Source organism: Silene latifolia, chromosome 5 (genome assembly GCF_048544455.1).
Source record: "Silene latifolia isolate original U9 population chromosome 5, ASM4854445v1, whole genome shotgun sequence".
Classification (NCBI taxonomy): domain Eukaryota; kingdom Viridiplantae; phylum Streptophyta; class Magnoliopsida; order Caryophyllales; family Caryophyllaceae; genus Silene; species Silene latifolia.
The window spans coordinates 87,820,539-87,834,078 of NC_133530.1; the positions used below are offsets into that span (position 1 = coordinate 87,820,539).

Here is a 13,540-nt window from a genome sequence, read left to right on the forward strand (position 1 = left end):
TCGATTCGCTAAACCGATTTTTTTACGTTTGGGGTAGCGGACGCCACCCCTTGCTACCAGGTGGGTCCGCCCCTGGTTGTGACCTACATAATTCGTGGCTTTGTGTGTATATATGTCCTTGTTTAAATGAGATAAATTGGTTGTTCATTGGCTTATAGTTGTGGCCTACATAATTCGTGTCTTTGTTGTATATCTGTCCTTGTTTAATTAAATTGATGATTATATGCTAGCATTGTGCAAAGGTGTGTATTCAATCGTCATACAACTGCCTTGTCGTTTGGTTTGTGAACTATGTTTTTGACTTAAGGGCCAAATATTGCTGTGGAATTATGTTCAATGTAAGATTTATTGTACACGGTTTTGTGTAGTAGTATGAGTGTACTGATTTGTATTGGGACGCACACTGATTTGGCCTACAATAAACTTTCTGAATATGTTTCCGTTGGTGATGAACATGGATTTTCCTTCTCAATGTTTGGTTGTACGAGTAATCTAATCTCTCCAACATGGAATGGAGCAAATGCAAGAAAATTAGCAAACGAAGGTAGGGGAAGTGTAAAACAGGCAAGACTTAAGAGTGGAATAATGTTGTACGTTTCCACAAATGGTCCAAGAGAAGTCAAAAACTGTAAAAATGGGGCAAGAGAAGCGAAAACTGTAACACGGGCCAACTAAAAGTTGTGCAAAAGAAGAAAGGGCGAAGAGAAGCGAGAAATGTAAAAATGCGCCAAGAGAAACGAAAACTGTAACACGGCTCAACTAAAAGGTGAGCAAAAAAAAGAAGGTAAAGTGTACAAACATGCCAAAGTTAAGAGTGTAAAAAAGGCAAGCCTAACAATCTCGATAAGAGTAAACTGTAAAAGGCTACCAGGCAAGGTTTAAGAGCTCCAAACAAAACAGCCCAAAAAATGTAATTGCAATGATCCAAATGCACCAACCCACAAAAACCAACCCAAAAACCAATAAACAAACATATAATTTCAACTATTCATTCTACTATTCCTAGGAATAGTAGATCACCTTACTCTCTTTTATATAAACTAGTTGTTGCGCCGCACCCTCCCGGGCGCGGACCCCCAATTCGTGTTACTGTTCTTTCGTTTTTTTTAAGGTATATCGTCAGCGTATACAACATATAAGAAGGAAACACAATAGTATTTCTAGAAAGATTAGTTATTTATACACATTAGACATTCCGCATCTATAAGCTATTGATTTTTAAATAACTGCAACTGCCAAGAGCTAATTAGTTTTAAGTCTTTACAGCTTATAAAGTGCAACCCTAATATTAGGCGACCTTTGTTAATGCTAAAAAGAACGAAGTGCGTCAAAATTTGCCAAGGTAGCTTTTAAACGTCTTGCTTTTTTAGTTTAGAGAAACTTGTTGTAGCACCCACTCTAGTTGCTGTGTTCTGGAAAGAGCTGTTGTAGGGACGACTTGTACATACAGATGGGTTTTCAGAATTTTGGATTCGATGTACTCGAGGTAGTTTTCCCGTTCCTGCAGACCACAAAACGCGTGCATAAATTGTAAGCTGATCATTTTTTTTTTAAAATTGAGTTATGAGGTTTCTTATAATATACACAACTTATTATGGGCTTGTAGTTGGACTTGGCAGACAGCAAATATACAAGGTACCATGTATAGTAATGTTGTTACCTGCACAGTCATGTCATACAAGATCAATGCCTCCATTTCTACAAGCTTTTCTGAATTGGTAGTGGATGCCGTTAGAGTATATTCCCCAGACGCATCTGCTGCTTCAAATGTAGTTCTCATTCTGTATATTCAAACCAGAGTGCAGTCAAGAACCCATAATGGTCTTGTTTGTAGTGTTGTTAGTTGGTTGGTTGGGTGTGGGGTGTGGTGGGGGGGGGGGATTTGCATTGTTGAATTATTACCGTGGAATTGAGATGATGTTTGCTGTTAAACATGAAGTACATGTATATACAGAGCCCTTAGGTTGACTGCTACTTGTGCCGCAAAAGCTACAACCAAGGTACAGGTGTACATCGTCTTTGCTAAAGTTGTTCAGCTTAACGTGCAGCCAGTGGAATTCCTCTTGTAAATTGTTGTACGCCTGTAATTTGTACCAATTGTTAATCAATGCTTTCTATATATGCGCGTCTGTGGGAGAAATGCTCATTATTCTTGAAAAAAATACCTTTCACAACGGTATTGATATCTTGTGCACACTTATTGTGTTGGTGATGAGTGTTGATGTCATAAGGTATGTTTGTTGCATTTAATAGTGTGTTTGGGTGTAATATGTAGGTAACATTTATATGGAACTTACATTCTTTTCGAGGAGTCTTTCAATGGTTGTTATCCTGCGTGTGAGCGTTGGACGGCGACACTCGAATATCTGTTGTCTCTTTGCATTAAGCATGTTTTCGTTTTCCTTAGCCCTATATTAATGTAAATAAATGTATATATATGGCAAGCAAATATATCATATAGACACGCAAAACATTTAATGCGTGCTTACCAAGCCTTGAGTGAGACCGCCTTTTCTACTTGTGGATTTAAAATTATGAACGATGCATGCGTTGTTATGAGTGAGAAGCCTGCAATATAAGAGATCATAATTTGTTGTAAGTAAGTTTCAATGTTCTTAGTTACTATATACTTATGTGGCAAGGCTCAGATCGGACCTTTCTGGTATGAGGGCATCAGAGCTGTGAAGCCAACTACTGGAAAGGTTGTTGCAACAGAGTGTAATGCTGCACATTCTTGAATGGCTAAGTCTGTCCAAGCTATTATCATCATCACCTGCTGATGACTACATGCAGGAAGAGACGTTTGTAAAGTCTGGACTTTGTATAGCATTTCGTATACATAGTTTGGCGTCAACAATTAAAAGTTTACCTGTGATCAGCAATTACTACCTCGCAAGCATCTGAGGTTCGACAGTTGTAGTTAGCATCATTGCAGCGCCGGTCCACATATATAAGAACTCCTAAGACATCTGGGATTGTAGATATAGTTAAATGGCAGTTTGGCGTATGTATCTATTATTTTTTTTATTTTGTCTATCTTTTTTCTTTCACTTGCTATTGTATGTGTATTATTAGTTGAAACTGGAATGTACATTTCATGGCTCTGTAACTTACCGTAGCGAACATCAAGCGATACTATTCTAGGGATAGTTCCAATTAACACGTAATTAGGCATATTAGAAACTTCTAGTTCGGGCACAGGTAAGATAATCGTGTCGATATTGAAATCAATTTCATAAATTTGATTTCCTGAACTTCCTGAAGTGTCTGCACGTATTGGTTCGACCCTAGCATTAGCAATGTCATATTCCTTGCCTTCTTGCATAATATCCTCAAATGCTTCTAAGGATTCATTGAAGAGGTAGGTCTTCATAATAGTACCCTGCATAGACAGGAACGTGTCCTGTTACTGTGGTTTGTCGTGGTTAAGTTAAAGTACATATGAGTATGCATTACATGATAGCTTCGATTTTAGGACCTTTGATTATAATTAGGTCAATCCGGGGACAATTGGTCATGCACGGGGAAAATGTAACGTACCAACAATCATACACAAAACTGTTCAGACTACGTCAAATTAGTATAAGTTTTAAGAGGATGAAGTTCAACAAAACAACAACAAAAAAAATAATTCAGGCAATATCTTAATTTGATTTTGCGACTTTTAGCAAACAATGACATTTGTTTGGACACCTCAAGTAAGCAGGTGTCTGATATATAATGTCGTTGTAGTTTAGCAATCAAAGTTAGTTTTGTTAATCAGGAAATATTATACAATTATCTGAAAGGTACCTCGTCATCTTGGAAGGTGATTTCTTGGTACTCTAAGGGGCTTCCAGGTGTTGCTGAACGCACATTTGTTATATCAATGACCCGTGCTTTAATAGTGTACGGACCAGTTGTGCCAGAGAATTCCCTAATATGTTTCCTCAAAGGTCTCATACTGATCTGCATTTTTTCAGAAATGGAGCAGTAATACAAGAATAAATCCTTTGATGTACAGATACAATATATAGCACGAATAATGTAACTACTATTCAGCTATGTATGATAAGTTTAGATGGATTTTAGATTCAGAATCTCTGTGGTAAACTACGTAAAAGTTTGTTTGTGATTGACTGCTAGCCTTTTAGATTTGGTTCGAAGAATAACAGGGAAAAAATGTGTGTACCTTGGATAAGCTGGAGCAAGATGTGTAAGATTGCCTCTACAATATGTGGTTAGATCTCTGAATTTTATGATAGTGCTTTTATGGTTTTTTTTTTGTTGTGGGGGTGTGGGTGTGTAGTATGTGGTGAGCCGAGAACAATATTTAAGCTGTTGTGTTTAGTAAACGAGAACAGAATCTATATTATTGTTTTTTCTTTTGTTGTTGTGTAACATTGTAATATCGTTCTATGTAATACTTTTAATCTTATCTTAATATTGTTTGATGGATTATCTATGTTGTATTTATGCATGTTCTATAAGGTCTAATCATATACTCTTTAGATATTGTGGAGACTGTTATCTTTTGAGTAGTACATTTCTTTTGCTTAATTTAGGGGATTGTGTTTTGAAGGCAAGATATGTAGTTAGTTTCCAACGGACTGGTTAGATGTAGGTGCAACTGTCAATAGAACCATCTGGTTTGTGCAGTGTCAATTTTTTATATTCTTTTTGTTGCCATTGTTACTGTTTACTTTTTTTTTTGTTTTATTTGTCCCGCTAAAATGCTAACTTTCTACTGTCTGTTTGTAAAGCTTATGGATGTATACCAGTGAAAGGGCAGACCAATTTAGAGAGCTACTGTCAAATGTTTTTGTTGGCAGACGTTTAGAGAGTAAATTACACGTTGTTAAATGAAACCATTACTTTCATAGGGCTTATTTATGAAATTTAATCTCGTAATTATTACGCATAGATGATTATTTAAGTGGAACAATAAACATGATTAATTCATAAAAGAAACTCGGTCTGGATCGTTAATTAGTTACTTAAACATAATAGTTCCGATGTTCTTTTTTTTTTTTTGGGGTAGCATAGGTCCAAAACAATACATTTAACCCCAAAAGCAAAACTCAGAATGCTTTTTGGTCGGAACACAATGCTATGTATGCAAAAGTGTTCCCAAAATGCTAGAGGCGCCCTATAGCCTCTATACAACCATTCCGTTTTCCAGAAATGGATGGGAGGTGCACCGTCAAGGCTTTATAAGTAGAGGAGGCAGTCTTAGTTACTATTTACACATATGCTGCAGACGTACAACTTGTAAGTGTTCGAATCTGGGACTACTGGGTTGCAGCTGAGCTGCTGGTGTTTTTCCTTTTTTTGGTAGGCGATCCAGAACCCTGCTTGGTAGTGTGGCGCTTTGGAGTGCTCTGTGCTGGGGTTTCTAGAGTGCATGAGCAGTTTTCTCAGCCTTGGGTGGTTTCAGCAATGGGGTTGTGGGCACAGAAAGCGTTTTAGTCGTATTAGTAGAGACAGCAGGTGCATGAGTAATTTCATTTTCAGCAGTGTTAGAAGGAGCTTCAGGCTGCATTTGTATGTTTTCAGTATTTGAAACGACTGACGCAGGAAGCTTTCGTAACGATGGATAGTCGGAAGTCACTGCAACATCAACCAGGGTCAGTTTTGTAGAGGGCTGTTCTGTTTCTTCAAATTGTAATTTCCTAGCTACCGAGGCTGGCTGATTTGAACCGACTATGATCGGCACAGTCTCTGAACTGTGAGCTTCGTTTTGTTCGTCCGTGTTAGCTTCTGGTTGTTCTGAGGCATCTTTGTGTTGTGATGGTACTGCAACAATTTTGCGAAGAGCCCATTGCAAAATATTGTTCCTTGATAGCGCAATCTTTGGTGAAACTTCAATTACCAAGGGCCCATTCTTTAAAGGTCCACAAGCCTTCCTGAATGTTATACTGTCGTCCTGAAAGAGAGGACAATAGCTTGTGAGTTTGGGCGTCACCAAAGTTTTAAAAGTTTGTTGTAAGGGATAGCCCAACTTAGAGATTACAAATAGGACATTTTCTTGAATTGAATCTGTAATGTTTTCTTAGGTCAGCGTTTATGTTTCATGACGCTTTGATGTTAAATCAGTATTTTGGCTGAACCAGCCTACTTGTTTATCTAATTTAGTTGGTCTACCACAATGTCATGTGCTCATTTTTTACATTCAAAATGTTTGTTAGGGGTTTGTTTGAGAAAACATAGTTAAAGTTGTACTGATTGGGCCCTAAATGGTGTTGTTAATTTGTTCGCTATTCACGTATGGAAGGTCAGCTGTTATGAATGCCGGAGAGTGCTCTGTAGTGGTATAAGTGCAGACGCTATTTAAATGTGATAACGTACCGTATGTTTCATATGGAATATATCTGCAGCCGACATCTGGAACATTGCAACTGTATCTGTTGTGAATACTGTTATTTCCATATGTCCAGTTCCGTCTGAGACTTCACAATTGAAAGTAATCCTGCGTTTAAAGTGTATAAATTACTAATATAAACGTGTTTAATCATTAGGCAGTTTGAGTGCGTCATTTACAGGAAATGTGCGTGTAGTCTACCTTGGTTCTGACACAACTCTATCTTTAGTGCATGTTTCACACTTGAAAGTTTCTCCGGAAGCATAGTCAGTACGCCTACCACAGTTTGAACAGCCTAAGTAGGCATTAACTTTCTGCAGGTCTGCTTTTAGCACTGTGACGTTCAGTTTGTACCGCTCGTCCTGAAGTGTCTTGTTTGCCTGTTGCGAATTACACATGAGACATCGAATGTAAGACAGTGGACGTAAGGGCAATTCAATATTAAGTGTGGACATATAACATATTGTTTTCCTAAGATGATCACTTGCAGGCCATTTGCTTATACCTTTTTTTAGTGAGGTCACCCAACGTAATTAGAGGGGTAGGTGTGTTAGGGTCCCTGACCTTGTAAATTCTTGACTGTAAATCTTTCAGGGAGTTTCTGTTTCGGCCCCCCCTACAGAAGATAACTGTGATTAGTAAGGGCGGTGGTATTTAACTAAGCATTGAAAATGAAGTTGGAAAATAATGTCGTAGGTTTATAGCTGAAGAGATCATACCATTCTATCTGGGCAGTTATTTTAGGACCTGTAGGATCCGTATTGATTATGGTTGACATGGTGCATGTTAATGAGAAGCCTGCATGATACTCAGTTTAATACAGCAGATATATTGGAACATGATAAGCGTTATGTCACTGTTATAGGTTATACCTCTATAGCTGGAGACCCGTAAAGCTGTGAAGCCAATTACAGGTAATTTATCGACCAAGGAAGCCAGCTTATCACATTCGCCTTCTGAAAGATCATTCCAAGCTGAGACTACAATTGGTTGTTCAGTACTGGGCCATAGATGGTGGTGGTAGTTTTTTGGGAGGGCAGTATGTCCAGTATGTTTTTAAAAATTGTGACAACCGTTACCTGTGGTCAGTAATAACTATCTCTCTAACAGTGTTTTTGCGGCCTTGTTTGGAGGGAACTTCGCGTGCAGCTGGTTCGACATACAACAGGATTCCAGCAACGTCTGGTAGGATCATTTTGTTTTTTGTTAATAAACAGAAACATTATGTAAGTAAGCAAAGTCATTCTGCATACTCGATTTTTACCAAATATGTCGTAAGGTGTTGCTGTTTTTGGTACTTGAGAAACATTCTGGTATTCTGGCAGTAAGGCCTCAGGTGCAGTTGCAAGCGGGCGGATGAGTGTCTGCTTCCCAAAACCCATTGTGTATGGAACTTCAGCAGGATCTCGCCTATATTGGTCCTGCATTGGCCTGATTGGGGCATTTGCAATTTCATATACCCCGTTGCACATGATCGCTTCTTCATGAGCTGCAACCTGATCCCCAAATAGAACCCCTCGCATTTTATGTCCCTGTACAGAGGTCTCTCAAACTCAGAAAAATAATTTCAGTTCAAAAAAAAAAAAAAAAAACACGGCAGTTTTTGTGAAATACGGCGAGTAGTGTTCATAGTAGTCGTCTACAAAACGTAAAGAGCGATGGTTATTATTTGGGTTCCTATAAACACAGTAACAGAAACGCAATGACATCTACATGAAGTAACCTACCAAATGTAAAGTAAGCTGGGCTTAAAAGGTTTTACATAACCAACTCAATGTAGACAAAATCCAACAAAGCTATATAGACGACTTAAGTACACAAATAACAAATTGATGGCTGGTAATTAATAACACACAGTGGCATTCCTATAAACTTGGCATGCAAGATATACACACTATAATAGAAACGTTACTTGCCTTATCATCTTGCAGCACCACCGTCTGATAGAGGACATCTCTTGCAGATTTTTGGGCTTTCCCTTTCTGCAAAACCTTAACCTTGACCCTGTAATTTGTGCTGTTGCTGTTCAGTTCATCTAAATATACCCTGCCTTCAGTCATGATAGGCGGTGCACTGCATAGAAAGCAACACCGCGAGAATGTAAGCAAGTGTTCAGGTTAATTAAATACATAATTTCTGGGTATTCTTTACAGAACGGCACTGTTAGTTAAATAATCTGATTGCAAATTGAAATACAACAATGCCGCTTGAGTTCCAGACATATGAAGGTGCAATTTTAACTGAAAGTTTCATAGTTTCCAATATCACGTGAAATTCAGGAACAATATAGTATGTACACTGTCAATGTAATGAATGTGTTGAAAGGAGAATTGTCTTTTACTTGCGATAAGTTTAGATTTCAACTGCGTCAGGCTTATATTTGGATTTGCCCTATGCTATATTGTTCGACGACCCGTTTACCTGTATCTCACTGTTGTTGGTCTAAAAGAAAGCCTTGTTAAGCAGTTTGACAATTGTACACTGGCAGGTATTAAACAGAGCAACAAGGGTAACCTGACTTGACCTCTAACACCATTAGAACTTAAAAGCCCTTAAATTTAAACAAGGCTAAATGTTTGTACATAAATAGCATGAATGCCATTGATGTAGGACTCTCTATAGCATAACCATAAAATATTACAAATCTAATCATTGTAAAGTTGCCATTATAATCATGCATGTTATTACAAAAACTGAAAGTGTAAACAGTAAATTACTAATACACATAGTTGAAAGTAAAAGCAGTCTAAAGGAAGTTACCTTTTTCACAGTTGGTATTTAGAATTGTTTCCTGTCGAAGGAAGATCGTAAGATCACATACAATTTTTCCAGTTAGTCTTGTTTTGAAAGCTTTGCTTTACTTGTTTTTATGAAAGTCAGTATTGAGGAGTGGTGTGGTTTATATTTTTGGTATATTGTTTTACTGATAGAGGGACACATTGAAGTACTATGCTACAGTCATTAGCCTTATGCCTATGACCTATGGAGTGTTGGAGTGTATTAAGGGAAGGATTTTGTGAGGGTAGTTGTATATATGTGGTATGTAGAGCTATTGTACTTTTTATTGTGGTAAGTCTTGTTGATTGGGTGGAATTGTCAATTAGTAGTAATATTTGACTGTACCGTAAACGGTTATTTACGTTTAAAATTGTATACTCCGTATAGACTAAGTAGTTTATTAATTTTCATATATGATTAACAATTAACAAGGCATATCTTTGAAAACAATATTGTTTTTTTTTTTAATTTTTATCATTATTATTATTTCGTGTACGCATTTTTTCTTTTTTCATTTTTTTTTTCTCTTTTTTTTGGTTTTGTTTTTTTGTGTGTGTTTTGCCTTGTTTTAATATTTAAGTTGTTTTATCTTGTTTTGTCCAGTTACCCCGTTGTTTTTGCGTGTAGTTTATATTTGATTGAATTATTATATTTTGTTAGAAGATAACGCAGTTCTATGTCCTATCGTTGTGAGATGGATATTAGTAATTCTACGCTTGAATAGCAAATATATAGGTTATAATGGCATTACTACATTAGATATTGTGAATATGGTTAGTAAGTAGTTGTACACATATACATGTATAATTACGTTCAACTTTTTTGAGATACCATCTATTTAGGATTAAAATACCCTTTAAGGAGGTTCCATTATAGATACTCCCTTCAATTTCATTTATTGTTGCCCTTTCTTTTTGGCATAAGAAATAAAGGAATCAATTTGGACCACACAATACACATGACCCCACATCAAATTGATTTTACACCACACAAAGTTGTCCAAAAAAGGAAAGAGGGAATAATAAGAAAAATGGATGTAAAGGGAAAGAGGAACAATTAAGGAAATTGGAGGGAGTATTTTTTTTCCTTGGAATTGAATCATTAAAAGCTTCATCCTCCCAAAATATCACCCTTAATATTATATCTAATATTTGGTTTACATAGAGGATAAGTTCTTTTTTCACATAAACATTCTATGGAATCTAACTTCTATTTATTGGACACCCTAAGTGTTCAATTCCTAGCACAGAGAATATTTAGTAGAGCACTGTAAATTTTAGTTATTGCTGAGGCATACATATTTCCAAAAGCTAATTAATCGTCCATTGGACTATAGTTTATAGCAGCTGGCACATCTGGCAACTAAACAATTGAGCTGAGATTTCATCACAAAATAGCGCTGGTCCAATCAAAGCTGAGGTAATGCATTTTTTCACATGGCAGCGATATGCATAGTAAGGCGTAGATAATGTACAAGAAGTGTGTAGCTCCAGGTGCACAGCGTCAGTGTTACTTGTTTATTCAAAGCCTGTTGTAAAATACAATTAAAAATCGTTAATATTCGTTGTGATTAAATTCCTAACAATAATCCGTCAAGAGATGTAATGTTCAGGTAGTAAGTCAGCAGCAATAGTTTACCTTTAAGTGGTAGTAGGTGATACAATTCCGGAAAGGGTTAGAGCTTCATATGATACGACGTTTCTGACAGAGGTAGCTGGAACTGTTCCTGGGCCTGGTGCCGCGACAACTGTAACTTGTTTTGCTTTCCGCGCTCTGGATAGTGCGACATATAGCTACCCATGAGAGAAACACGGGCGAGGTAGGTACACAGCTACCTGGCTTAAAGTTTGTCCTTGACACTTGTTGACTGTCATTGCAAAGCTGAGCTTTAATGGAAACTGGTTCCTCTGGAATTGAAAAGGATAGTTAGCTGAAGGAGCTGGGCGGAGTTTGATCCGTGGTATCAGCACGATGTCTCCCCTGTTTTGCCCAATCATAATGACACATTCAATTGTATTTGGTAAGAACCTCTTGCATATCAGTCGTGTGCCATTGCATAAGGCAAATGATGGCTGGAGGTTCCGAATCATAATAACAGGGCAATTTTCTTTAAGTATAAGTTTGTGAGGACTCATTCCCCCAGGATTTAATTTGTTGATGAACTCAGTAGGATAGACTGCACAGGTGTCATCTAACATTGAATCGTAACTTGTGTACGTTACAGATTGCCCAGGAAACTGGTCAATTAGAGCGTCATTAATGGCATCAACATCGTCGTTTAAGGGTGTTAAAATTGCTCGATCTGTAAATAGGTCGGAGTCAAATGTCCCAAGTGATAATTCTGGAAATGCAAGTGCCGCTAAATCAGCAATTGGATTTGGATTTGTCTGGTCCAGAACTCTAACAATACCATCCGGTAGTTCAATGTTTTCAATTTCTTTTGTCTGTAACTCGCCATTGCCAAGTGCAAGTAAAAACTTTGCAAATTCCGGATCATCTTTAGCACAGAGGTTTTCAGTCAGGCTAAACTTAATAAGCCTTGGCCAGAGGTGTGAGCTGAACAAACTCGCTTCTACGACTTCATGCTGTGATTTTCGAGGTAGAATAGGAAGTGTCTGCCGAAAGTCACCTCCGAATACAACTACCTTTCCCCCAAAAAGTTGGGTTGGGTCACACAAGTCTCGAAGAAGATGGTCTAGAGACTCAATATTCTGGCGCTTCGACATTGAAGCCTCGTCCCAAATTATCAAGCTTGCTGCACGGATCAATGCAGCTAGGCTGCTTTGCTTGGGGACGTCACATGCCAGAGATATGTCACATTCCAAGGGTATTTTGAACTGCGAATGTGTTGTTCGCCCGCCGGGTATGTTAGCTGCAGCTATTCCTGAAGATGCTGTAGGTAAGACGATTTCTCCCATCATGCGCACCTCAGCGTACAATGCTTTGTATAAGAAAGTTTTACCGGTGCCACCCGGTCCGTCTATAAAGAATGCTCCTTGTTTCGAGGACTGTATATGTTCCATAATTGTTGTAAATGCTTCTTTCTGAGCTGGATTCAACAGTGATTTACACAATCTGCAGTCTTCAGGTATTGCTGCATCTAGGGCATCAACTATATCTCTAGTGCGTCGAACGTCGTCATCAGTACAGGTATCTAGATGATCCAGTCCAAACTCTGCCATTGTCTTTCCCATAGATTCTAAATACCTCTCGACTGCACGAGCTGTTAGCTGACTAACTTTTAGTGGGTCGTCAGGAAATTAAAATCGGAAATCATCTGACAACGATTCATAGTGTGTACTCCATAACAAAGATGGGTCCTTTGGTTGGGCGAAAATTAGCAATGTTGAGAAAAGGCGGCGAAGTGCAATAGGCATCTGCATTGCGCACGCTTCTGCCATACATAATTCAGCGGCATCCTCTTCTTCAAGCAACCTGTGTCGCAAGGCTGCCTCTTGGAACGTTGCACATACGTATCCGTCAACCGTTTTCAAATACTCAAATGAGGTGGGACCTCGGATGTGTAGTAACAACAGCCTTAGAAAAAACCTTTCACCTTCGGCTGGCGCTACAAAAACCAGTCTGCCAATTGCAATAACTTTGTTCCTCCTTTTTTCCCAAGTTCTAGATCCAGTGTCCCAACGGTAGTGTTCTGTGAATTCCCCGTACAATAGTTTGGGACATCCTTCGGTAGCACTTGTCCTGAAAAATTCAGCTAGGGGTGTGCGACTTCTTTTTTCATCAGCAATTACATCAGCCAAATTATCTGTTGGCCGGAGGCGTATTGTCTGCATGTTTAGGAGGTGCACCTGCAGGGGCATCACCGGTGGTTGTGTCTCAAATAGATCAAAACCAAATATTCCCCAAGCTGCTTCGCATGGAGATACCCACCGGCCTGTTTGGTATTGCAAAATTTCATCTACTGCTTGAGGTTCTTCACCTTCAGCTAAACTGAAGGATACCCTGTCGTGGCCTTTTTATATATACTTATACAAATATTTCACTGCGTGCATTGTTGAACATACTTCAACATTCAGGTGGCAGTCGAACAGTGCCAATAAGTATGGGTTATAAGGGATAACCCATCTGTTGTCCATATCGTGCTTCCGTATAACAACCACCTCGCCTGTGTTGCGCCTCCTATAGTCCGGATATCCAGACCCATTAATTATAGTTTTAGACGTGTAGGGCTTTGGGTAATTAAACTTGCAGCGCCCTAGTGTATTGGGATGTTTCATACACGCACATGCAGGATTAAGATTGCCACAAGGACCGTGCATCATGTGCTTAAGCACAGACTTACGAAGGGATGGGTTTGCCATAGACGGTATTTCAGCAAAAACAAATTTGTCAAAATCTGCTGGGCATTTCAGCCTGTACCCATCTTTCAAAATGATAAGGAAGTGGACATGAGGGAGACCC

The 13,540-nt window shown here is 38.5% G+C and overlaps 1 protein-coding gene across 1 annotated transcript; it reads right to left on the bottom strand.

Annotated features, from left to right (window-relative positions):
* Nucleotides 1–1,366: 1,366 nt before the first annotated feature.
* LOC141655719 (replication protein A 70 kDa DNA-binding subunit B-like) lies at nt 1,367–3,954 on the bottom strand. The gene is made up of 9 exons (XM_074462784.1): nt 3,793–3,954; nt 3,115–3,382; nt 2,870–2,969; nt 2,656–2,783; nt 2,490–2,568; nt 2,298–2,409; nt 1,903–2,081; nt 1,661–1,781; nt 1,367–1,501 (listed from the first exon to the last, which is right to left on the bottom strand). Exons 1-9 carry the CDS (start codon nt 3,952–3,954, stop codon nt 1,367–1,369), a joined length of 1,284 nt encoding a protein of 427 aa, XP_074318885.1.
* Nucleotides 3,955–13,540: the final 9,586 nt, after the last annotated feature.